Source organism: Leptodactylus fuscus, chromosome 7, assembly GCF_031893055.1.
Source record: "Leptodactylus fuscus isolate aLepFus1 chromosome 7, aLepFus1.hap2, whole genome shotgun sequence".
NCBI lineage: Eukaryota > Metazoa > Chordata > Amphibia > Anura > Leptodactylidae > Leptodactylus > Leptodactylus fuscus.
The window spans coordinates 84,732,057-84,759,148 of record NC_134271.1 but is presented as its reverse complement, the minus strand read 5'-3'; the positions used below and the strand labels follow the sequence as shown (position 1 = coordinate 84,759,148).

Sequence of the window (27,092 nt, the reverse complement as noted above, 5' to 3'; positions counted from 1 at the left end):
CAGCCCAGTTTGGGCAAATTCATGGTGGAGGGAGCCTCTAAAAACCCCAGTTTGGACCAATTCATGGTGAAGGGAGCCTCTAAAAACCCCAGTTTGGACCAATTCATGCTGGAGGGAGCCTCTAAAAAACCCAGTTTGGACCAATTCATGGTGGAGGGAGCCTCTAAAAACCCCAGTTTGGACCAATTCATGGTGGAGGGAGCCTCTAAAAACCCCAGTTTGGACCAATTCATGGTGGAGGGAGCCTCTAAAAAACCCAGTTTGGACCAATTCATGGTGGAGGGAGCCTCTAACCAGCCCAGTTTGGACCAATTCATGGTGGAGGGAGCCTCTAAACAGCCCAGTTTGGGCAAATTCATGGTGGAGGGAGCCTCTAACCAGCCCAGTTTGGACCAATTCATGGTGGAGGGAGCCTCTAAAAACCCCAGTTTGGACCAATTCATGGTGGAGGGAGCCTCTAAAAACCCCAGTTTGGACCAATTCATGGTGGAGGGAGCCTCTAAAAACCCCAGTTTGGACCAATTCATGCTGGAGGGAGCCTCTAAACAGCCCAGTTTGGGCAAATTCATGGTGGAGGGAGCCTCTAAAAACCCCAGTTTGGACCAATTCATGGTGGAGGGAGCCTCTAAAAACCCCAATTTGGACCAATTCATGGTGGAGGGAGCCTCTAACCAGCCCAGTTTGGGCAAATTCATGGTGGAGGGAGCCTCTAAAAACCCCCGTTTGGACCAATTCATGGTGGAGGGAGCCTCTAAACAGCCCAGTTTGGGCAAATTCATGGTGGAGGGAGCCTCTAACCAGCCCAGTTTGGACCAATTCATGGTGGAGGGAGCCTCTAAAAACCCCAGTTTGGACCAATTCATGGTGGAGGGAGCCTCTAAAAAACCCAGTTTGGACCAATTCATGGTGGAGGGAGCCTCTAAACACCCCAGTTTGGACCAATTCATGGTGGAGGGAGCCTCTAAAACCCCCAGTTTGGACCAATTCATGGTGGAGGGAGCCTCTAAAAAACCCAGTTTGGACCAATTCATGGTGGAGGGAGCCTCTAACCAGCCCAGTTTGGACCAATTCATGGTGGAGGGAGCCTCTAACCAGCCCAGTTTGGACCAATTCATGGTGGAGGGAGCCTCTAAACAGCCCAGTTTGGACCAATTCATGGTGGAGGGAGCCTCTAAAAACCCCAATTTGGACCAATTCATGGTGGAGGGAGCCTCTAACCAGCCCAGTTTGGACCAATTCATGGTGGAGGGAGCCTCTAACCAGCCCAGTTTGGGCAAATTCATGGTGGAGGGAGCCTCTAAAAACCCCAATTTGGACCAATTCATGGTGGAGGGAGCCTCTAAACAGCCCAGTTTGGGCAAATTCATGGTGGAGGGAGCCTCTAAAAACCCCAGTTTGGACCAATTCATGGTGGAGGGAGCCTCTAAAAACCCCAGTTTGGACCAATTCATGGTGGAGGGAGCCTCTAAAAAACCCAGTTTGGACCAATTCATGGTGGAGGGAGCCTCTAAAAACCCCAGTTTGGACCAATTCATGGTGGAGGGAGCCTCTAAAAACCCCAGTTTGGACCAATTCATGGTGGAGGGAGCCTCTAAAAAACCCAGTTTGGACCAATTCATGGTGGAGGGAGCCTCTAACCAGCCCAGTTTGGGCAAATTCATGGTGGAGGGAGCCTCTAACCAGCAGAGTTGTGGGAAAGCAGGGTGGAGGGAGCCTCTAACCAGCAGAGTTGGTGGAAATCAGGGTGGAGGGAGCCTCTAACCAGCAGAGTTGGGGGAAATCATGTTGGAGGGAGCCTAGTATTAGCAGAATTGTGCAACGCTTATGGTGGATGAGTATGAGGATGCGGAGGAATTGGAGAGGTTGAGTACAGACATGGAGTTTCATGTTGGGGTGCTTTACACAGGTGGGCACAAAAATGAAGGCTCTATCCAGTGGTGGTTCATTTTTATCAAAGTGAGCACTGAACACCCTCTCAGATAGGACGCTGGCGGCAGGACAGGACAGCACCTCCAAGGCATATAGGGCAAGTTCAAGCCACAGGTCCAACTTCGACACCCAATACGTGTAGGGCGCAGAGGGGTCGGAGAGGACAGGGCTGTGGTCGGAAAGGTATTCCCGCAACATGCGCCTATACTTCTCACGCCTGGTGACACTAGGACCCTCTGTGGCGGCACTTTGGCGAGGGGGTGCCATCAAGGTGTCCCAGACCTTAGACAGTGTGCCCCTCGTTTGTGTGGACCGGTGAGAACTTGGTCGCCTACTGGAGGAACTGTCCTCCCTGCCGCCAACGTCACATGCTGGAAACATCTCCATCATATTCTGCACCAATTGCCTGTGGCAAGCATTGATGCGATTGGCCCTCCCCTCTACCGGAATAAAAGACGAGATGTTGTTTTTATACCGGGGGTCAAGGATAGCAAAGATCCAGTACTGGTTGTCCTCCATGATTTTGACAATACGCTTGTCGGTTGTAAAGCACCCCAACATGAACTCAGCCATGTCTGCCACAGTGTTAGTTGGCATGACTCCTCTGGCCCCACCGGAAAGTTCAATCTCCATTTCCTCCTCATCCTCCATGTCTACCCATCCGCGCTGCAACAATGGGACGATTCGAAGTTGCCCGGAAGCCTCCTGTATCACCATCACATCATCGGACAACTCTTCTTCCTCCTCCTCCTCCTCCTCCTCCTCCATTAAACGCGATGAAGCGGACAGATGTGTGGACCTACTCTCCAGCTGTGACGGATCGGATGCTATCCCTGACTCCTCTGTGTGATCTGAGTTATCCCTGATGTCAATCAGGGATTCTCTCAGAACACACAAGAGCGGGATTGTAAGGCTCACCATCGCATCCTCAGAGCTCACCCTCCTTGTGGACTCCTCAAACACCCGTAGGATGTCACAAAGGTCTCTCATCCATGGCCACTCATGGATGAGAAACTGAGGCAGCTGACTTTGTGGCACCCTAGGGTTTTGTAGCTGGTATTCCATCAAAGGTCTCTGCTGCTCAACCACTCTATTCAACATCTGAAACGTTGAGTTCCAGCGTGTGGGGACGTCGCACAAAAGCCGGTGTTGTGGCACATGCAGGCGTTGCTGGAGAGATTTTAAGCTAGCAGCGGCTACTGTCGACTTGCGAAAGTGGGCGCACATGCGCCGCACTTTCACCAGTAGCTCTGGAACATTGGGGTAGCTCTTTAGGAAACGTTGCACCACTAGGTTGAAGACGTGGGCCAGGCATGGAACATGTTGGAGTCCGGCAAGCTCCAGAGCTGCTACCAGGTTCCGGCCGTTATCACAAACGACCATGCCTGGGCCCAGGTGCAGCGGCTCAAACCATATTGCCGTCTCATCGAGGAGGGCATCCCTCACCTCGGAGGCAGTGTGCTGTCTGTCCCCCAAGCTGATCAGCTTCAGCACAGCCTGCTGACGTCTACCAACGCCAGTGCTGCAACGTTTCCAACTCGTAGCTGGGGTCAATCTAACAGCGGAGGAGGAGGCGGTGGCGGAGGAGGAGGCGGTGGCGGAGGAGGAGGCGGTAGAGGAGGAGGAGGAGGGGGGTGTTCTTCTCGTGTCCCTGCCAGGAATGTTAGGCGGGGAGACGAGGTACACCGGGCCAGTTTGGGAAGCAGTCCCAGCCTCAACTACATTCACCCAGTGTGCCGTCAGTGAAATGTAGCGTCCCTGTCCGCATGCACTTGTCCACGCGTCGGTGGTCAAGTGGACCTTTGTGCAAAGCGCGGAACTAAGGGCCCGCCTGATGTTGAGTGACACGTGCTGGTGCAAGGCGGGGACGGCACACCGGGAGAAGTAGTGACGGCTAGGGACGGCATAGCGAGGTGCCGCAGTTGCCATCAGGTCCAGGAAGGCGGGAGTTTCAACAAGCCGGAACGCCAACATCTCCTGGGCCAGCAGTTTAGCGATGTTGGCGTTCAAGGCTTGCGCGTGTGGGTGGTTAGCAGTGTATTTCTGCCGCCGCTCCAATGTCTGAGAGATGGTGGGTTGTTGTAAAGAAGCGCCTGATGGTGCCTTTGATGGTGCAGGAGAAGGAGATAAGACAGGAACAGGGGAGGATGAGGGAGAAGTCAACAAAGTGGCGGAGGCAGATGAAGTGGTGTCCTGGCTCGTCCTCTGGAGTGCATTGCCAGCACAGTCAGCAGTGGCAGTGGCAGAGGCAGAGGCAGTGGCAGAGGCAGTGGCAGTGGCGTGAACGGCAGGCGGCCTTTGTCCTGCCGTTGCTGCCTGCCACTGATTCCAGTGCTTGGATTCCAAATGACGGCGCATTGAAGTGGTGGACAGGTTGCTCTTCTCAGAGCCCCTAATCAATTTCGAGAGGCAAATTGTGCAGACAACACTATATCTGTCCTCGGCGCATTCCTTGAAAAAACTCCACACCTTCGAGAAACGTGCCCTCGAGGTGGGAGTTTTTCGGGGCTGGGTACGAACTGGAACATCTTGGGAGATTCCGGGTGTGGCCTGGCTTCGCCTAAGCTGCTGACCTCTGCCTCTGCCTCTAGCTACCCTTTTTGGTGCTGCACTTGCCTCAACATCCACACTACTTTCCCCGCTTGACATCCCCCCTGTCCAGGTCGGGTCAGTGTCCTCATCATCCACCACTTCCTCTTCCAACTCCTGTCTCATCTCCTCCTCCCGCACAATGCGCCGGTCAACTGGATGCCCTGACGGCAACTGCGTCACATCATCGTCGATGAGGGTGGGTTGCTGGTCATCCACCACCAAATCGAACGGAGATGGAGGAGACTCTAGTGTTTGAGCATCTGGACACAGATGCTCCTCTGTTAGGTTCGTGGAATCGTGACGTGGAGAGGCAGGTTGAGGGACAATGAAAGGAGCGGAGAACAGCTCTGGGGAGCAGGGACAGTTGGGGTTATTGTTCTGTGAAGCTTGGGAATTTTGGGAGGAAGGAGGACAAGACTGTTGGGTAATAGGAGGAGAGGAGGCAGAGTCTGACTGGCTGCTGGACAATGTGCTGTAAGCGTTCTCTGACAGCCATTGCAAGACCTGTTCCTGGTTCTCGGGCCTACTAAGGTTTGTACCCTGCAGTTTAGTTAATGTGGCAAGCAACCCTGGCACTGTGGAGTAGCGCAATGCTTGCTGCCCCACAGGAGTAGGCACGGGACGCCCTGTGGCTTCACTGCTACCTTGCTCCCCAGAACCATTCCCCCGACCTCGCCCACGGCCTCGTCCACGTCCCTTTCCGGGAGCCTTGCGCATTTTGAATTCCCAGTTAGAAATTGGCACTATATACCAGTAGCAAAAATTGTGGGTGCACGTAACCCCAATATATTCTTTGAATTCCCAGTCAGACAATGGCACTATATACCAGTAGCAAGAAATGAGGGTATTTATAACCCCAATATATTCTTTGAATTACCAGTCAGAAACTGGCACTATATGGCAGTAGCAAGAAATGAGGGTATTTATAACCCCAATATATTCTTTGAATTCCCAGTCAGACAATGGCACTGTATACCAGTAGTAAAAATTGTGGGTGCACGTAACCCCAATATATTCTTTGAATTACCAGTCAGAAACTGGCACTATATGGCAGTAGCAAGAAATGAGGGTATTTATAACCCCAATATATTCTTTGAATTCCCAGTCAGAAACTGGCACTGTATACCAGTAGTAAAAATTGTGGGTGCACGTAACCCCAATATATTCTTTGAATTCCCAGTCAGACAATGGCACTATATACCAGTAGCAAGAAATGAGGGTATTTATAACCCCAATATATTCTTTGAATTCCCAGTCAGAAACTGGCACTATATGGCAGTAGCAAGAAATGAGGGTATTTATAACCCCAATATATTCTTTGAATTCCCAGTCAGACAATGGCACTATATACCAGTAGCAAGAAATGAGGGTATTTATAACCCCAATATATTCTTTGAATTACCAGTCAGAAACTGGCACTATATGGCAGTAGCAAGAAATGAGGGTATTTGTAACCCCAATATATTCTTTGAATTACCAGTCAGAAACTGTCACTATATGGCAGTAGCAAGAAATGAGGGTATTTGTAACCCCAATATATTCTTTGAATTCCCAGTCAGAAACTGGCACTGTATACCAGTAGTAAAAATTGTGGGTGCACGTAACCCCAATATATTCTTTGAATTACCAGTCAGAAACTGGCACTATATGGCAGTAGCAAGAAATGAGGGTATTTGTAACCCCAATATATTCTTTGAATTCCCAGTCAGAAACTGGCACTGTATACCAGTAGTAAAAATTGTGGGTGCACGTAACCCCAATATATTCTTTGAATTCCCAGTCAGAAACTGGCACTATATGGCAGTAGCAAGAAATGAGGGTATTTATAACCCCAATATATTCTTTGAATTCCCAGTCAGACAATGGCACTGTATACCAGTAGTAAAAATTGTGGGTGCACGTAACCCCAATATATTCTTTGAATTACCAGTCAGAAACTGGCACTATATGGCAGTAGCAAGAAATGAGGGTATTTATAACCCCAATATATTCTTTGAATTCCCAGTCAGAAACTGGCACTGTATACCAGTAGTAAAAATTGTGGGTGCACGTAACCCCAATATATTCTTTGAATTCCCAGTCAGACAATGGCACTATATGGCAGTAGCAAAAATAGTGGGTGTATATAGCCCCAATTCTATTGCTAGGGGACTTGCAGGGTATTTCTGGGGTGAAGGTGGGGGGGCACACCGTTGGAACGGGTATCGGGGGTATATATCGGGTATACGGGAATACACTGACAGTGTATTCCATTCAGGATCCTGGGAAAGCTGGGTTGCGGCGATTGAGCCCGTCAGTGCCACGTTACACTGACAAGCTTCTCCCTGGAATTTAGCTCTTACAAGAGCTGTTGTGGTTGTCTTCTCCTTCCTATCCTAGCCTGTCCCTGCCTACCCAGAATCTAAGCCCTAGCTAGCTGGACGGAAACCTCCGTCCCCGGTGAATTGCAAGCTCAGAATGACGCGAACCTGGGCGGCGCTGTTCTTTTAAATTAGAGGTCACATGTTTTCGGCAGCCAATGGGTTTTGCCTACTTTTCTCAACGTCACCGGTGTCGTAGTTCCTGTCCCACCTACCCTGCGCTGTTATTGGAGCAAAAAAGGCGCCAGGGAAGGTGGGAGGGGAATCGAGTAATGGCGCACTTTACCACGCGGTGTTCGATTCGATTCGAACATGCCGAACAGCCTAATATCCGATCGAACATGAGTTCGATAGAACACTGTTCGCTCATCTCTAATTGTAGTTCCTTCTACAGCGTGTTATCAGCATGAGAAAATGTTATTCCATGCCTAGCAGTTCTCTCATACTGTATGTACCTACTATTGGAACCCACAAAAAAAGAAACTGATCCTGTAACAGAGCCAGGGGTCTATATACATATATATCTCTGTCTGTCTATCTATCTATCTATCTATCTATCTATCTATCTATCTATCTATCATCTATCTATCTATCTATCTATCTATCTATCTATCTATCTAGCTAGCTATCTATCTAGCTATCTAGCTAGCTAGCTAGCTAGCTACAAACTGGTCAAACTGATGTTAGCAGCCTGTATTGTGTCCATAGAGCTACCAACACAGACTGAAACATCTTATGTATCAAGTATTCCCCATTGCCTTGCTCCATTGTTGGTTCACTCTCACTACAGAAAAATATGATAAAAATATGATTTTAAAAAGTGCATCACTGTTAATGTGATTGTCTGGTCTATAAGTATAGGTTCCACCAAAGCCAAATAATTGCTTTTAAAGGGTTGGTAATGCTTGCCTACTAGGTTGGTTTGGTGTGCCTCTCAGTGAGTGATACACATTTATGCCAGTGACTGACGTTTCCCAGCCTTTGTAGGAGGAACCCTACAGTCTGATGTGAGGGAGCTCACCTTACAACACGCTGATGTACTGGAGAGGAGGGGGATGTATCCACTGTGAAGACAGTTTAACTTTAACACATCTCCTACTTCTATTGCAGGGATGGACACTTCTCATCTGCACTGGCGCTGGTGATGGACTCGTATCACACTCACACTGGTACGTTTATTACATTATATTCTATAGGAGGTTGATTGTGTAATGGCTACTATTGTTTGTCTTAGGTCTTCAATTCTGCTGATATTAAGCAGCATACAGTATTTTATAGCGCTATTGAATACAACCTTACCAGTAATCTTTTGCAAATGCACATTATACCATAGCTTTACTGAAATATCACAAGCCGGCAGAGTAATAGTTAATGGTGAGTGTTTCAAGCTTGTACCAGGACACTTGGGCTTAACCTTGGGCTAAATGTTGATTTTAATTACAATGAAACTGTAGAATTTATTGTTCTAGGAAAATTGCAAAATTTATGCAAAGAAAAATAAGCATGTGTTATTGTTAAAGCTGGGATTTAGTGTAGATTTATGAACCTGGTTTAGAGGAAAGCTCATAACTTGTATCATGGACTGTATTAGAGCAAGAGAAACTATTCAATAACTTGTAATTGCTAAATGGCATTTATCCTTTTACACCCTGCTCCTATGTCTCGAAAAGTTTTGTAGACTTTGGCCCAGATTTACTTTTGTGGATACAACTAGATTCTGGCGCATCTAAAGCTGGGTTCACACTAGTGTTGGTCTTTCCCTTGTTACTCATGGAACCCATAGACCCATGGGATCCATGGGGTCTGTCGGGTGTCCGTTGGGTTTGTCCAGGACGTTTCTCTCTGATGATTTTAGGCAGAATTTGTGGCAGAGTCTCCTACGGAGACTCCAATGTAGATCTGAACCTTCCAAAATCTTGGTACATCTAGTTCTAAAATTTTCTGACTTAGTAGACATCTTGGCTTAGCTTTTCAAAAAAAAAAAAGGAGGGTTGGCTTAAAAGCACCAAAAGTGCCAATATGCCCCCAAATTGTATTATAAAATCCTAGCTCAAAGTGAGCCAACTAAAAGGTATAGACTTTGAAGATAATCCAGATTTTTTTTAAAAAAAAAATATATATATGGAACTCTTCACGAATTTGCGTGTCATCCTTGCGCAGGGGCCATTCTAATCTTCTCTGTATCGTTCCAATTTTAGTATATGTGCTGCCGAAGCAAGCACGAAGATGATCCAGATTTATCTGCCACTGTGATAAAACTAAATGCATATTTAGGCTGTCTCTATACATTTACATTCTCTAACTATTAGTAGATGGGGACCTTTATGTTTCAATTCCTCACCATTTCAAGATCCCTGCTTGCTATTAGTGAATGGAAATGGTCTTGTTTACTTCTCAAGGCTAAAAACAGCTACTGACCTAAATATGGGTTTGCTACAAGGCTTCCATTGTAGACATACTACCAGTGCAGGCGGCAGCTCTGTTGATCTGTGTACATGTCCTGCAGCTGTTTGTGCTAGGTGACTGCTACAAACTGCATGTCACAGCAGACACATAACATTAGGAAGAGGCCACTGCCGAAGCCTGTGATTGACTACATCAGTCCCTTTGCACAAATGCATAACTGCACAAATCCATAGCTGCCTCCGCTGGAAACAGAGACCCAGAGAGTATTCATTTGTTAGGTTTATATTCCTAGTAGCAGCAGTCTTAAAAGGCACATTTAAGTTGAAATATTTGCAGGGTCTTACTGAGCAATCTGTGCAACAATCTGCCCACCTCTCCTTACTACTAATACTGGTTTTACATGCAATTCTGCCAGGAGCAACTGTACAATAGCAAACAAATCACTGAGAAAAGCACAAGTGAGCACAATATATGATATTAGGACACTGGACTGTAAATGCATTCAGGTATGATAGGTATGATGCAGCTAAACAGATCCCTGACACAGAAAAATAAATCTTTGAGCAGCTGCTTGCTGCCTATCTGACGGACATCCTATTAGCAATAATACAAGCAACTAATCAGAAATAGATACAAGTACATAAGTACAATTGTCCTTACACTGTAAGCTGAGAAATGTGAACCAGTTTTGTTTCACTGTGGTAACTAAGGACAAACCTTCTCTAGTAACAGGGAGTAAACAGCACATTAGCTGAGAGCCACCTAGTGGCAGGAATTTTAGAGTGTTTTTTTTAAAGCAGAAAACAGCAATATTTTGAAATAAAGTGCATCACATTTTTGTTCAGAATCATATGCTCTATTAAATAAAACTAAGTTATCTGAAAATTTATTAACCATTTAAATAATAAAATAAAAATATGAAAAGTTCTATCCACACAATGCAAAAAAAATTGTGTCTCAGGTTTGACCATGGAATATGTCAATTAATGTTTCTTGGGTTAAATCTAAGCCAAGGCCAGCTGCCTGGGAATTTTCATGGAAAAAAAAAACCCCAACTATTTCAACAGTTTTTTGGTTTTTTTGGACACTTTTATTGTCAACCACTTTTATTCTCAGCTAAGGCTTGCAAGGCGTTTTTGACAGAAAACTAGCATAGGTGCTTTATAAATCTGCCCCACAATATTTGTTGCAAAAAATGCTGGTGTTTTCCGTATAGGTATATTAGGGACAGAAATTCCGAAGTGGAAAACTTTGTGGACTTTCTGTAAAAAGCGCTGTGGAAAAAAATACTGTGATGCATTTATGCCACTGTCTTTTCCGCAGCTCTTTTTAGTTGCAACTCGCTACGTGGGGCCTTAGGCTCAAGATCTTCTACCATGACCTTCCATCTTCGTTCTAATACTTATTTGACAACTAAAATTGCCCTTCTTTGCTTTCATTGGTGAGTTGCTGTAAGATCCGTGTTTTCTTTGCAGCACTTTTCATCCTTATCTGACCACTTGTTCCCCTGGCTCTGGGTATTTTTAGTTATATAACAAGGTGATTTGCTTGGTAAAATGGGCTATCTAAGCTTCTTATCACAGGTTTTGTTTTGGAATTTTGCTTATTTAACTCAACAAAATTTCCATGAGAGGTGAAGTTTACAGAGATAAAGTTGTATATTTTGGCAAAGATTGTATTTAAGTATTAAGTGACCATGTGCAACGTCTGTACAATTTCCCTGGCTGATATGGACTTATTGCATCAGAAGAAAAGACTACCTCCTGAGAATGGGTTTGAAATGGAATAAAAGTAAGCATTACAGTAATGGGTGCACTACAACCTTCATTAATCTGCGGCAAGTGTGAAACTATCCTAAGCTTTTAGTACATTGTTGTTACTGAAACTTCATTCCATGGAGCATGTGGAGATTTGAGGAAGGGCATGGAAGGAGCAATTGCCCAGGACTCTCAACCCCCATGGAGACCCTGGGGATCAAGACTTTTGGCCTGGTGCACTGAATCCGTGAGCATGTGCTAATGTCAACTGCATCTACATTCGTAGAGTGCTAATACAGTATGAAACCTATGCCAGGGAGCTATGATCAGGGAGCCACAGGCTCTATGCCCTGCCACTCTCTTGGCTCTGTGCTGAAACACTTGTGCACAGGACACGTGTAGCAGCACAGGCAGAGAACTAATGTCATTGTGTCATGACGCCTGGGCTAAGAGCTTACAGGCCAGGGGAGGCTTTAGCTACTTCATTCAATAGTAAAAGGGCTAGGATAAGGAGAACTGTTATTATTTTCTTGACAAAAAAGTATTAGGGCAAATATTAGGGAGCACTATCTCAATATTAGGGGGTACAGTTTTAGTATAATGTTATAGTTTATAGTTTAGTATAATGTTTTTATTTTATTGGATATTATTTTATTATTGTGGCACTATTTTCCTATTAGGGGGTACAGAGGTAGGCATCATAACCCCCACAGAATAAAAAGTGCCCATGTTTATCATTTTCTAGAATGTGGGTATTTTTACTATGTAGTCATAGTCATGGAGGAGATATATGTGCCAGACTTCATATCTCCTGCGCCTCATTTATGATTGGGTGCATGCTCCCTCATAAAGTAGGTGCACCTAGAGTGGTATTTCTTGTATCATTCATGACAATTTTCTGTAAAGGATAATAAAGGTGTCAATGTCCCCACCCCAATTATGCCCCCTTTTCAGGACAGTGATGCGAGGATGGTGCAGTAACATATCACTTATGCCTCAAATGTGCAAATCTGAGGTTTGCGAATTTTTTACACCAGAAATCAATAATAATAATATCCCAAATTATTCTGCTTTTGCTGTGCATTTATTAAGTGGGTCACTATTACAGTTTGTGGTCACTGAGAACATCACAACTACCATATGGGTTACAAAAACATAGGCACTTTTAATGTGTGGTGAATTTTTAACATCTGGGGCACAATATGGGGCACTGTTGGTAGTTTTATTATGGGGCTCATTATTGTTTTCTTAGGTGTTATCCGTTTGTGGGTATTTTCACAGCATTATTTCTGAAGTACAGTATTCTGGGTAATATAGATCAGTGGGTAATGGTGTAGCTGGGGGTGGCAGCAGGCACAGAATGAGAGGTTTGAGTAAGTTGTTAAGAGGTATTGTAGATACTGAAAAAGTGAGGAGACAAAAATGTTTTGTAAACTGCAAAGACAAGTTGTCGCTAAAAAAAGTTGCCGTGGTTGCCTCTGCGGACTTTCTGTTTAAATTATATCTATGGGGAAACCGCCGACGTTTCCGTAGATATAATTGACATGCTGCGATTTCCAAATCTGCACCGTTTTTGGAAATCACAGCGTGTCCACAGCGTGGTTTTCACCACAGTGAGTATGGAAGTCGCTAGAATCCCATCCACTTTGCTCCAACTGTAAAACTGTGCGACTTTTTCCACTGCGTTTCTGCCGCGGGCAAATCGCAGTGTTTACGCCATGTGGTGCCTTGGTCTAAGAGAAGATTTCAGTTTAGATTTAACTGCACTGTAATAACTTATATGGTCTGCAAAGTGTTCATGGCAGTATTATTTGTGCCTTGTATAGTGGTATTGTTGATAATGTTGGTATAGTTATTGTGACTATTGGATATAGTAACTGTGTTTTTGGTAAAGTATTAGCATTTGGTGCTCACATTTATTTTGCCCAGGACCACAATTTGTTAAAAACCAGCCCTGCCATTGCTTTTTAGAAATACTATTCAGACATGTAGAACAGTAAAATACATTTCTTCAACAGATCTGCCACATGTGACTCTACCTTTTACCTTTAATGGAGACTGTCAGCAAGCAGTACAGTAGAGTCTTTAACAATTGGCAAGGTCAAGTGTTCATTATTTATGCCTTTGTGGCACATAGAATATGCTAATAGGAAGCAGACATCACATACCATATTCTTAGTTTACATAATATATAACTGTGACTAACTATAACGATATCTACTGTGATCTCTATTGCGTCTCCCTCAGAATGATTTCTCTATTGACCACCTGCATGGGGAGTTTTAGGCACGTGTACATAGCACAGATTATTTCAGAAATAGACAAGCTAATAGTTTATTTATGACAATTAACAAAATTAAGTGAACGAACAAGCAAGAAATCTAACTCAATATTTGACGTGACCGGCCTTTGCCTTCAAAATGGCATAATTTCTTCTAGGTACATATGCTTATAGTTTTTCAAGGAACTTGGCATGTTTCAAAGATCTTGGAGAAGTAATCGCAGATCTTCAGTGGCTTTAGGCGCTTTCACTATTAACACTTCTTCTTTTGAAGACATCATTACATTGTAGCCTTTTTCCTACACCTACCTAAAAATTTGGCCTGACACTGTATGTGTGTGTGTGTGTGTGTGTGTGTGTGTGTGTGTGTGTGTGTGTGTGTGTGTGTGTAAAAATATCAAGGGTGATTGAAGCAATGACAAATATTTCAACCTTAACCACTCAGTTAAATAAGGTTCCAGTGCTGGGATCTGTCAGATTCAGTAAATCTTCCACAATTTTTTCTCCCTTATCTTTAGGTGTTAAGCCAAAAGTGACTCAATCGTGCAGCCTATTAGCATAGCCACTCCCCCTGAATGCACCTGTCCAGGTAGACAGGATGAGCTCTGGTGTATGGATCGCTCCTTTACGTAGCCCTCATACAGTAATGTAGTCTTCTTCTGTTTTAGAGGAGTGATTGATGGTTGATCTCGCCTCTGTTCTGGGTTACAGCGAGCCCCTCACACATGTAGGATGGCGGCAGAGTTCATCAAGAGCTGCTGTAAAGGATGTTTTGGAAGTGACAGCAAGAACTGTAAGTATTTTGCCTTGTAATGTGAATCTGTTGAGAGGCTCCATTGTATGTTGATAGTGTTTACTGAGCTGCTGTATCTAAGCCTAACATGTGTGATACTGTCTGCTGAGTTACTGTATCTAATACTATTAGAGGTGATACTGTATGCTGAGGTGCTATATCTAAGCCTAATATGTGCGATATTGTCTGCCGAGCCACTATAGCTATGCTTACTGTCTTAAGTGCAATATAGTCTGCTAAACTGGTGTATCTAAACCTATTATATGGGATACTGTTTGCTGAACTGGTATGTCTAAGCTTACGCATAATACTGTTGGTGGAGCTGCTGTATCTAATCCTATCATGTGTGATACTGTCTGCAAAGCTACTAAGCCAATAATACTGTATGTGATACTCTCAGCTCTCCAAGATGTCAAAATCTACTCTGTTTTGCAGTGATCTACTCACTGCTTTCAGATTATTTCCACATTATGGTGAATCATATTTATAGAGATTTTTTGTTGTTGTGGAAATAATTTATCTTTATACTGAAATTTACATTTTGTGTGCAGTTTTTATCAGCATCTCCCATCCCTAAAAGTTTACTTTTAAGATGTCCACATTACTAGGTCACCGGGGGATCCGTTTGGCAACTCTATCACTTAAGCAGAGAGAGCCATTTTATTTAGAAATGGGGATAATAAACCTGGTATAACATAAACCAATCCATTCTCTGACTACTTATGACCATACCATAGGCTCCCGAAAACAGAGGAGATCAGCCCACCAATCACTTGGGGACCCCTGGTAAGGACTACTAAACTGAGTAAATGTTACTAGGGATCTGTGGTCCTCTTCTCATAAGCCAGTCACCTCCCAAATACCCTCCCTTAACAAATGAAGATATGACAGCAGCCCTGGTAAATACCTAATACTGATAATTCTATAATCTGCAATGTGTTCATATGACTAGCCCATGGTGATCTATGCCTGCGTTATTTGGAAGTTCTCCTTTTAGAGCCCCAATAGGATATATGGAGTCTACTTTGAATCTGACCCTCATTATATCCATAAACAGTAGTAGGACACAAGGAAAGGTGTTTTTACCCTTTGAAATAATTACATTTTACAGAAGGTCTCTTTATTAGAAAGACACTATAAAGAGTTGCTCTTGCCCCGGAGGACTGTGGGCATCTTTGCATTATATGGGCAACTCACTAACTGCACTAGTTGATATCCACTTCTTCACACTGTATCTCCTCAAGGTTTATGGTCAGACACTGAAGACCTTCCCTTGTATTAAAAGCTGATCACAGAGATGTTATGAATAGGACATCCTGGTCAACTACGTTAGTTGCATATCTGTTTCCTTAGGCCCAGTTCGCATCTGTGTTCAGGTTTCTGTTGGGGGGTAGTCCACTTGGGGACCCCCACATGGAAACCTAATCCTCTAAAAAAAAAAAAAAGTGGTTACCTCTGGAAACCGGTGGACCCCATAGACTATAATGGGGTCTGTGTGGTTTCCACTCGGTTTCTGTCCAAAGTGGACAAAAAATATATATTCCATGCAGAGAGGGGAACAGAATACCCGTACAGAAAGTCAACACTGGTGTCAACCCAGCCAAAGAAGGGTTGACCACAGTAGATCCCTATGAAGATGGTTTTCTTTAAATAAGGTTAAAAATCCTTGCACACTAAAATTTTGGCAAATTTCTAATCTACTTTGTGTTTTAAATTCCCATCATTTTTCATTCACCAATGAAAGTGAAAAATGGCCATGTGACACCGGTTGTTTTAAAGGACATGAAATAGTCATTTTAAAAACAGTGGGTATGAATAAGCGTACTCACATGGCCATTATTTTTTATAGAAAAAAACAATGAGATAAAAAAAACCCCGCCATGCTCTTTATTAATCTGTTTTGACCCAAAAGATATAAATGGATAATTTTTAACGTCTGTAAACGGATTGACATCTCAGTTGACCCAGTGAGTTGGATCAAAATTGAAAGACCAATGAAATTCATACAGTTTTTGAATAGACCATTAAAAAGGATGTAAAACGGGTGACTGTCAGCCATCAAAAAAAAAAGAAAAAGAAAAGGGGAACTGGTTAAAAATGGACATAACACCTAACATATATCCATATGCTCAGCATCTCCAGCTCTATAACATGCTGCGCAGAGTACCAACTACAGTGTCATTGTCCCGGGTTCCCTTTAGGACTCATGCATATTCATCATTTTGATATGAAGAAATACATTGGTACTGGAGTCATTGTAGATTATAAAATAAACTTGGTGATAGGACAACACAAATATTACTTTTACATAACACTTTTGGCTTCAATTGTTATTCACAAATGAAAGAACTTTTTTTCTGCACTGTGTTTTTGAAATGTGCAAGGAAACCGCTGACCTGTGATAGGAAAGCCACAAACAGGTGCTGGTCCTGATCGGAAATGAACCCTGTCCCCTGAGCTCAGAGGCTGCTGTACTAACCACTATGTTATGTCCTCATCAAAAGTTTTCCCAGAACAAGCTGTTGTCCCTGCCAGCCGAGGACTTATTAAAATGTCATTTGTAACAATATGACTGTGACAGAGGTGATGTTTGATATTGCAGTACAAGAGTGGAGTTCAGGCCGCCCTGCTGGGAGTCTCCAGGTTTGCACAAGTATTTACTAAGGGAGGTCATATAGTACATACACGCATACTATCACAGCTCCCATCCTGCAGGAATCCACCACATCATGATTTCTGTAATCCAATAGAGGCTTAATATAGGACCAGTTAAAGTTTGTCTCCTCTTCATTTGCTATGCTTTTTATTACAATCTGTTATCAGCCATTTGAGGCTAGGAAGAAAAGTGAGTGCAGTGTTCTTCAATAGGAAGAGTCAAAGAGATTGCCCCATGACCACTAGTGCCCTAATATCTACTGTGCTGAGAACCCTATGAAAGATTCACAAATACCTAAAGCAAAATTGTGGTTTCAGCAAACAGAGTTAAAGAAGGGGCCCCACATTGCGAAAATGCAGCATTTTGGCCATGGCAGAAATTCCTTGGAAGAAACGCTGTGTTTTACATTACCTGCAAATTGGATGCAATTCTAACTAATCCCATCCACACATTGCAGAAAAATTTTTTGTAGTGGAAATGCTGCGACTTCAAAAACGCAAGGGTTTTTGTAAATCGCAGCATGTCAATTGTACCTACAGAAATACTGACGTTTTCTGCAGACTTTCAGTAAAAAACACTGCAGAAAAAAAAGCAGTTTCTGTTGTGGTCTTTTCTGCAGCAATTTTTTGCATGCGTGCTGCTTAGGATACGTCATCATGAGATCAGTGGGGTCTGACACTAAGGGTCCATTCACACGGAGGAAAATGATGCTGTATTTGGCGCTGAATTTTCAGCGCTGAAAAAAAATCCGCTAGTGGAAAATAAAGCTAGCAACACCCATTGAAGTCAATGGGAGGCTTTTTTTTTAGCGTGGATAATTCAGCGCCAAATAAAGCGCCATTTTCCTCCGTGTGAATGGACCCTTAGCGTCCTCATTGATCAGCAGTCATTATCTAGCAGGTAAAACTTTGATCTGGCCACATGACAGTAACACAGAGTATGGCTCAATATAATACTTTCATGCAGAGAAATAGCCGGGAATTAATTGGCATTTCACTTGCTTGTGAACGCACTGGCGGCCCCAACACTAATGCGAACACTGTCTAGCAGCATCCCTTTCACAGCTTTTAGCAAGCAGGGTACTTGTGTCATCATCACATGACCTGGGCAAATTTATATCCCTTGGAAGTAAACAATGGAGGTTCTTACAAAAAAATTAAGAGAGATTTTTTTTAAAGGGAACCTGTCAGGGCGACTTGGGACACTAAACCACTCATAAGTCCTTATGAACTGGGGGTTTAGTGTCCCAAATAACTCAGTTATAAAGTTGCACGTGCCTATACTAAAAAAAAACCCACAATCCTTTATACTTATCTAGAGATGAGTCCAATAAGCGAGCGCTTGTCCAGTCATTGAGTGAGGCTGGAGAAGTACTGTGAGGTCTGGTGAACTCGCAGTGAAGCCAAGGTGTATTATCCCAGGTTTCAATAAACAATTGCATAGATGCTGGGTGTACAGATGCTATGTTAGTATAGTTTATTACAGGCACAGACAGATTTATATCTGGTATATTTAGGACATTAAACCATCAATCCATAAAGACTTGTGGGTGGTCTAGTGTCCCAAATTGCCCTGACTGGTTCCCTTTTGAGACAGGTCAGCCTACAGTGTCACAGACTGTAAAGTCAGTTTATTAATCCTCAATAAGCTTTGAGACATTGGCTCATAAAACAGTATCACACACAATATTCTTATATACAACAGGTCAACGGACAATATCACACATAATAGGATTACATAGAGAGGCTCAGCAGACAGTAATACACATGATGGACTTACAGTGTGACACATCATATGCTTAGATACAGTACTTCAGCAGACAGTATCACACTCACGTCATATGTTAAAATACAGAAACTCTGCACACAGTACCATATTCAATATGCTAAAGTAGGCCTCACATATTAGTCATATATTGCTTGGCCTTCTCCTATACATGCTCACTTGGCCAAGCATCTATATCTTGAAACTTCTACCTTTGAAATTCTTCAAGCCTAACTATCCCCAATGCTGATATGTTCATTTTGTGATCTTTAAGATACTGAACAGCTTCACTAATGTGAATTTCTGCCTTTTCCAGCCTTGCCAGATGGAGGAAGAAGAGAAGAAACCAGGAAAGGATCCCATATTGTGGATCTTCCCCCAATGTCATCTGTTTCTATTAAAAGACAAGTGGGGTGCACAGAGGATTATTTAATGTCCAAGCTGCCAGCTGACGGGAGGGATGTGCCATTTGTTGTACCAACATTTAAACCCTCCTATATTCAGCCGAGAACAGTGACCAGTCCAACACTCATGGAGGGCCTGAAAGGTAACTCATCAACCTATAATATAGCATCCCTCCCTCACAGACTTGGCTGTAGTTCATGTCACATGAGATCTGGCAGGTAGTTGCAGGATGACGCAGATCTATAGAGTTGACGTATACTGCTTGTGCTCAGCCTGTCAGTGTCATATAGGTTTTACGTCTTTGCTTGTGCTCAGCCTGTCAGTGTCATATAGGTTTTACGTCTTTGCTTGGCAACTCGCCCATTTTTCAGTAATACTATTAAACTTCCTATCATTAAGGATCTGCGAGGGCAACGTTTACTGACAGGAAGTCTGAATTACAAACTATGTATCAACAAGGACCAAACTATGATGTGGTTTATAATCCGGGATACGTCCTACAGCACATATCACCTGACTTAAACCGACGGACATCAGTGAACCAAAATAATGCCAGGAGGTATGGTTCAGGTGAGTACTTCACATTACTCATCAGATAAGTGTGTAGTCTAATCCGCTCTAAGTATAGGGTTAACTCATGATTTTAGTCATTATGTGTTTTTATGCATTTGTAGTATACAGCATAATATACCTAGCACTGCAGGTGTAATATACTGTGGTGTATAATACCGTCTACTACGGTATATGCAGACTGTTATGCATAATGATAAAGGCCTATGTTTCTGCATATGACAGGAGTAGTAATAATTGTTGCAGGTTTGGACATCTATCTGTCTCATCCACACTCACTGTACAGCAATGGGCTGATAAAATCAGAGCAAATAATGACTTATCCTCTAGCAGCGATGATCTGAACATTAATCACTTTGTTTGTACAGAAAGCAGAACAAGGCTGCACCTTGCCGGGGCTACTGAGCGGAGCCTTGCCCTACCCTCTGTGCGCTTCACAAAATGTAGTCATTGTCTTTGCTTGTCTCATGTACTGAAATGAATCTTCTGTTTGATCAAACCCAATACCAAGCTTACTCCTATATTTTGTGTTTTTTGTTTTTTTTTAGTCTGTGACCTAAGAAACATTAAATCCAGTGACTCGCAAGGTCTGAGCAGTTCCCTCTATGACCTCAGCAGCTATATCCAGGTATGAGAAAGTGACTGGAATACCCTGTGGCTATTATGTATCTGCATCCTTTAAGGTGGGGGAAGCGTACTGGAATAATAACATATATACTTACATTAGACACACATCTGAGTACTTTGGTGTACTCATATATGCATATACAGTTTCTGTAATCTGCCACCCAATGATCCATAAATCTTGAATTGGGTGCTAATAATAGACATGTGAAATTTCAGTCTAGTGTTTGGGCTAAAAGATAAGAACTAGTGAGTTACCAATAACTGGAATCGGAGTGGTGGCAAGCATGCCATATTATTGGAATGTGATTACATATGTATATGCTCATCAAAAAGAAGCTAATCCAGTTCATGATCCAGTATCAACTCTAGCATAATAGGGGCCCACTAAAGTTATTGGGTCCCAGTCAACCATCATTTCATGAGTGCCCAATGCTGAAAGCCATGCAGACTTCACCTTTAAAGTAAGCCCTTGGGGGGGGGGGTTAACCCACCTAGTATGCTGTAATATCATCTCTGCAGTATGTGACAGGATCCTCACTAAAAGGATGTCATTTCATTTACCAGAGATACGATTCGGTCTCCAGCATTCGAAGCAGCAGCTCCTCCAGGAAGGACTCACAAGGAAGCAACCGCAGCCTAGGTATGTCTGAGGACCCTCAGTACAATTTCTGCTCTACATGCAATGCAGATGACTACACTGATGAACACACTACTGTACATGTACACAAAGTAAAATATCTACAGTATTTATATAGATCTCCATAGCTTATATGGAGAATATCACTTTGCAAACTGAGTACAAAACAGCCTGGCAACAGTCACTTGGTGCCACCCCATCTTGTCAAACAAAACTATTGCCTTTTTGTGATGAGGGAACTGCCCTAATCCTGTAGCTTGAAAGAAGGGTATGGATTTCTTGACATTATTTAGCAACATTACAGACTCCTTACATTTCATGTTGACATGTCTGATCATCTGACTGTAAAACTTCAAACGCTACATGGAGAATGCAACCTGATCCGGCTCCACTTACTGTTTTTCTCTATGGACTGACTTTACCTTTGTTGCAGACACAATAACCTTGTCAGGGGATGAACGTGAATTTGGGAGGTTACATTTCAGGCTGCGGTATGTCACGGCTGTGGAGCAAATCTGGATTACAGTGTTACAAGTAAGCAATGCCCTGCACCTTACACAGATATTGGGAGATGCCCTCTCACCCAATCACTTACAGCTACCTGGACATTCATGGGAACACAGCATACATGACACAGTTTTTTTTCTTTTTACTATTGGAAAAGTTTTGCATATTTACATTCATGTCAAACATCAGCACAATTGCAGTTTTGTGCATTGCTCAACATAGGAAATTCTCTAACAATTATTAATCAGTTTGCCTAGTCTTATGTCAATATTGCAAAATCGTGAAAAGTTCTGCAAGTTCCTAATATACTTTGTGTTTCGGTTTCTTGATGCTTTTGAGATATCTGACAAGTGTTAGGCTGAGTTCACACTACGTAAACGGCAGCTTATTCTGAACGTAAAACACATTCAGAATCAGCGGCGTATAAAGCAGTTCCATTCATTTCTATGGGAGCCGGTTCAGAATAAGCTGCCGTTTACGTAGTGTGAACTCACCCTTTGGCTGAGTTCACACAGGGTTTTTTGGTCTGGAATTTGACGCGGAGGCCGCTTCAGATTCTGGACCAAAAAACGACTAGCCATGCCTGGTGCAGTGCACCGGCATCCAGTCGTGGCATTATGCTCCGGATTAAGCCCAAATGAATGGACCTAGTCCGGAGGGTGGTGTCGCGAGGCAGATATCTGCGGAATCCGTCTGAAGAAAGAGCATGTCGCTCTTCTTTTTTCCATGAGCGGGAACAAACGGCTTGCGGAAAAAGGAAATGACTGGCTCCCTTTGATGTCAATGGGAGGCGGTTTTTTGAGCAGGATTTTGACGCGGATTCCGCATCAAAATCCTGACGAAAAAACCCCGTCTGAACTCAGCCTTAGTTAATAGAGATGAGCGAGTACTGTTCGGATCAGCCGATCCGAACAGCACGCATCATAGAAATGAATGGATGCACCTGGTACTTCCGCTTTGACGGCGGCCGGCCGCTTAACCCCCCGCGTGCCGGCTACGTCCATTCATTTCTATGCGAGAGTGCTGTTCGGATCGGCTGATCCGAATAGTACTCGCTCATCTCTAATTAACAGAAACTTAGATTGGGACTGAGGCCACATAATGCTGCATATTTTGTTGCAGAATTGGCTGTGGGTTTTTTAAATGAAAAGAGTGGATTTAGCAGAAGTACAAGGTTCTCACTAACGTTATTTAAAGGGATCCTATCATTCAAACCCTTTTTTTTCTCATTAACACATCGGAATAGCCTTAAGAAAGGCTATTCTTCTCCTGCCTTTCGTTGTCTTCTCCGCGCCGCATTCACTTGAAATCCCGGTTTTTGTCGGTATGCAAATGAGTTCTCTCGCAGCACTGGGGGCGAGCCCCAGCGCTCGAACAGCACTGGGGGCGTCCCCAATGCTGCGAGAGAACTCCATCTTCTTCAGCAACGTCCTCATTCACGGGTTTTCTTCCGCTGCGTCAGACTTCTAGGCCTTGGGCCTAGGGCAAAGCCGACTGCGCCTGCCTGCTGGACATGAGAAAATGGCCGCTTACACAGTATTGTAAGTGGCCATTTTCTCGTGGCCGGCGGGCATGCACAGTCGGATTTGCCCAAGGCCTAGTAGTCTGAAGCTTGCGCCGTTAGAAGACGTGTGAAGAGGACGTTGCTGAAGAAGATGGAGACGGCGCTGGAGAGAGTTCTCTCGCAGCATTGGGGACGCCCCCAGTGCTGTTTGAGCGCTGGGGCCCGCCCCCAGTGCTGAGAGAGAACTCATTTGCATACCGACAAAAACCGGGATTTCAAACGAATGCGGCGCGAAGAAGACAACGAAAGGCAGGAGAAGAATAGCCTTTCTTAAGGCTATTCCGATGTGTTAATGAGAAAAAAAAGGGTTTGAATGATAGGATCCCCTAAATGTCTGTCACATGATGAGAGCAATGCACATTAAACAACAGATGCATATGGAGTCCTTTTCATCTGGTGTCCATCAGCATTCGTCCCCATGTAAAAAACATGACTGAAGCCTTCTTCCATTATATTTATCACTTTTCTATATGCAGGAGTTTTACAAAACTAAACAAACATGACAGAAGAAAACTTTTGTCATTTTTTTTTACATTTTAGTGAAAGGGAATGTTAATGTGCATTGTTTGCATCCTATGATGGCTGAATACAATGAACCCTAGTAATGATAGTGTGAACATACCCCGAGTGCTGTCTGTATTTTTTCCCATTCCTTTTGAAGCCACTCTTGGTTTTGGCTCAGAAAAACAATGGAAAATCTGCAACCAAAAATACAGCTTTTACAGGTTTACAAGATGTTTTTCTGAAAAACTCATGCAATTTTGAAAACAGTGCATGCATTTTTAAAAATCACTTGCTTTCCTTAAAAACATATGCTGTTTCTATGTAATCACATGTATTTTTTTGTTCAAAAACACACCATCCACATCCAGCCACTTTTTGATAGTGATCCAGAAATAGCAGGACAATTATTTTAAGACAATAACTGCCTCAGTGTTTACAAAAATTGTTTCTCTTTCTAAGCTGAAGGATTTGTACTGGCCAGCGAGCTGCGGGGATTCTCCAAGTATCTATATTAAAGGAATTATTACCCTACCCAAACCCATCCAGTTTAAATCCTCTGCTAAGGAAGCAGCTCTGGTAAGGGAACTTTATAATGTCTCAATACATCTTACTGAAAATTAGTTGTTGTAGTGTCAGAAAGCCACCAAATTAAATAAAAAAATGGATCTCCTGAAGGCAGTGATTCCAGACTTATTACAACAGTGAAACCCTGAAATATGTTTACATTCCTGCCTCAAGGAAGATTCCTATAAGTCTTTTCTAGAAATATCATTTAACTCAGATATGTTTACTTTTTTGCACAGTGTATTTGTACAGGCTGAAATAACTTTGCCTTCTGTATTATAAAAGAGACAAGTCTTTGTTGTTATGTGATGAGGAACCACTGATAAGGGCACGAAGAACCTGAGGGCTCTGGGGTATCCTAACTGGAAAAAACACTGCCTTAATGCATCAAACTCTCCTTCTTTTGATACCAAAGCCATTACACCATCTTCATTTGACCAAGACTGCCTTGAGCTTATGCAGTTTAACTGCCCATAGAGCTGTAGAACTTGGGTAGAACCATGTAGAAGTACCTAGATCCAACATAGAATAATAATAATAATAATAATAATAATAATAATAATAATAATAATTAATAATAATGTATTTAAAATTGTAGGGTTCAAATACAGACAGAAAGATACATTAAAAAGAAAGTCAATTCACACAATAGTACTGAGGGCCCTGCTCACAAGAGCTTACAATCTATGAGGTAGAGGGGGTGACACAAGAGGTAGCAGGAGCGGCATTGCTTATACAGTGGTCAGAGAATTTTGTAATAGAGGTGACTGTCATTACACAAACAAAACTTTATGGGCCGTCACCAGTCGTGACGTTTAACATGTGGATGGTGCTTGCACATATAAAGTTAGCCTGAAATGGCATCATATCATGTGGGGTAATGTGGGAGCTGGAACAGAGAAGGGTTAGATTTTGGGGATTCTAATAACCTTACGGAAGGGTTTACATTAGGAATTGTGATAGGCCTGTCTGAAATGATGTTTCTTTAGTTTGCGCTTGAAGCTGTAGAAATTGGGAGTTAATCTTATTGTCCAGGATAGAGCATTCCAGAGGAGTGGTGCAACTCGGGAGAAGTCTTGTATACGAGCGTGGGAAGTTCTGTTAATAGAGGATGTAAGTGTTAGGTCATTGAGTGAATGGAGAACACGGGTTGGGCAGTAGACAGAGATGAGGGAGGAAATGTAGGAAGGTGCAGCATTATAGAGAGCCTTGTGGATGAGAGTGATAACTTTATATTTTATTCTATAATGAATAGGCAGCCAATGTAGCGACTGGCACAGACCAGAGGCATCACTGTAGCGTCTAGCCTGATAGATTAGCCTGGCCGCTGCATTCAGAATAGATTGTAGAGGGGAGAGTTTAATGAGGGGAAGACTGATTAGTAAGGAGTTACAGTAGTCAAGGCGAGAATGAATCAGAGAGACAATAAGTGTCTTTAGTGTATATCTGGTAAGGAAAGGGCGTATTCTGGAGATGTTTTTGAGATGGAGGTGACATGAGCGTGCAAGTGATTCAACATGGGGAGTGAAGGAAAGGTCTGCGTCAAACATGACCCCGAAGCAGCGGGCATGCTGCCTAGGAGTTATAGTAAGGCCTGAGACTGCAATGGATATATCAGGGACAGATCTATTAGATGGTGGAAACAGTAGTAATTCAGTCTTAGAGAGATTTAGTTTCAGATAGAGCAAAGACATAATATTTGAGACAGCAGAAAGACAGTCACTAGTGTTCTGTATTAGTGCAGGGTGATGTCACAGGAAGATGAATATAATTGGGTGTCATCAGCATAAAGATGGTACCTGAAGCCAAATCTGGTGATGGCTTGTCCAATGGGGGCTGTGTAGAGAGAAAAGAGCAGGTGGCCTAGGACCGAGCCCTGAGGAACCCCAACAGCAAGGGAAAGAGGGGAAGAAGCAGAGCCTGCAAATGATACACTGAACGTGTGGTCTGAGAGATAAGAGGAGAACCAGGAGAGCGCAGTGTCATTGAGGCCAACTGAGCGGAGCATAGTGAGGAGTTGATGGTCAGCAGTGTCAAAAGCTGCAGAGAGGTCCAGAAGAATAAGAAGAGAGAAGTCTCCATTAGATTTAGGCATTAAGAGATCATTGGAGACTTTTGTGAGGGCCGTTTCAGTAGAGTGCAGAGCGTGGAAACCAGATTGTAAGGGGTCAAGCAGAGAGTTAGCCGAGAGATAGCGGATTAAGCGAAAATAGGCTAGGCGTTCCAAGATTTTAGAGATGAAGGGGAGGTTAGAGACTGGTCGATAGTTAGCAGCTCAGGACGGGTCCAGGGAGGGTTTTTTCAATAGCGGGGTTATAACAGCATGCTTGAAAGAGGATGGGAAAATTCCAGAAGAGAGAGAGAGGTTAAATATTTTAGTAAGGTAAGTCATGACAGCAGGCGACAGAGATTGAAGAAGGTGTGAGGGGAAGGGGTCACTACTGCAGTTTGTAGGGCGAGATGAAGAAAGTAGCTGAGAGACTTCCTCTTCTGTAACATATACCCTTCGCTTCTAAAATTGAAACACATTCTTACCAACCACTACCCCAAGTCTTATGTGTTCTGTGTTACCTTTCCAGGAATTAAAAAAAATGTATTGGAAATAAAAAAAAATAAAATAAAAAAAATACTCACCCTATAAGTCTCCCACAGCTCCAATGGTCCCTGCCAGATTTTTCTATAGTGGTAATGTGCAATACAGCCAAGTGACCTATGCAGCAAATGACAAGCAGTATGCGCAAATATTACCTCTAAGGCTAGTGATAGGCACAATAGTAAAATGGCTGTACATCTTGTCATCACTGCTGGAAAATCAACATAAATTGGTGGGACCCTGAGAATGGAGATGTTGGCGCATTGGGGTTTTATACCCAAGCCATTACACCTCCTTCACTTTACCATGACTTGAACTTGTGAGTCTTACTGTCACACTGCCAATAGAGCTGTAGATCTTAGGTAGAAGCATGTGGAGGTGGTAGATCCAAATTATACCATTTACTTGAACCCCTCATCCTCCCTCAGCCACCCTTTTGTTGTTTCCTCCGGTATTCCCTGAAAAAAATTATATATATATATATATATATATATATATATATATATATATTCTAATGCCTCCCTCCCCCCCAAAAAAAACAGGCATGATAATTCTATTAATGAAAAGTAGCAAGGTCCAGCAC

The 27,092-nt window shown here is 43.2% G+C and overlaps 1 protein-coding gene and 1 non-coding gene across 4 annotated transcripts in view; one reads left to right on the top strand and one right to left on the bottom strand.

The window, feature by feature from the left end:
• Window positions 1-7,990: 7,990 nt before the first annotated feature.
• TC2N (tandem C2 domains, nuclear) overlaps window positions 7,991-27,092 on the top strand; it is a 32,667-nt gene continuing 13,565 nt past the window's right edge. The window contains exons 1-8 of one of the 3 annotated variants that reach the window (XM_075282416.1): window positions 7,991-8,050; window positions 13,994-14,118; window positions 18,855-19,085; window positions 19,343-19,513; window positions 20,062-20,141; window positions 20,705-20,780; window positions 21,211-21,311; window positions 23,812-23,928. In XM_075282416.1, coding sequence (XP_075138517.1) covers window positions 14,058-14,118; window positions 18,855-19,085; window positions 19,343-19,513; window positions 20,062-20,141; window positions 20,705-20,780; window positions 21,211-21,311; window positions 23,812-23,928 — 837 coding nt within the window. In that variant the 5' untranslated portion in view covers window positions 7,991-8,050; window positions 13,994-14,057. Of the gene's footprint in view, window positions 8,051-13,992; window positions 14,119-18,854; window positions 19,086-19,342; window positions 19,514-20,061; window positions 20,142-20,704; window positions 20,781-21,210; window positions 21,312-23,811; window positions 23,929-27,092 lie in introns of those variants that run through there. The other 2 variants (XM_075282418.1, XM_075282417.1) reach the window with 2 other exon arrangements.
• Window positions 8,997-9,103, bottom strand: LOC142214740 (U6 spliceosomal RNA). The gene has a single exon (XR_012717305.1). It is a non-coding gene; the product is annotated as a U6 spliceosomal RNA (small nuclear RNA).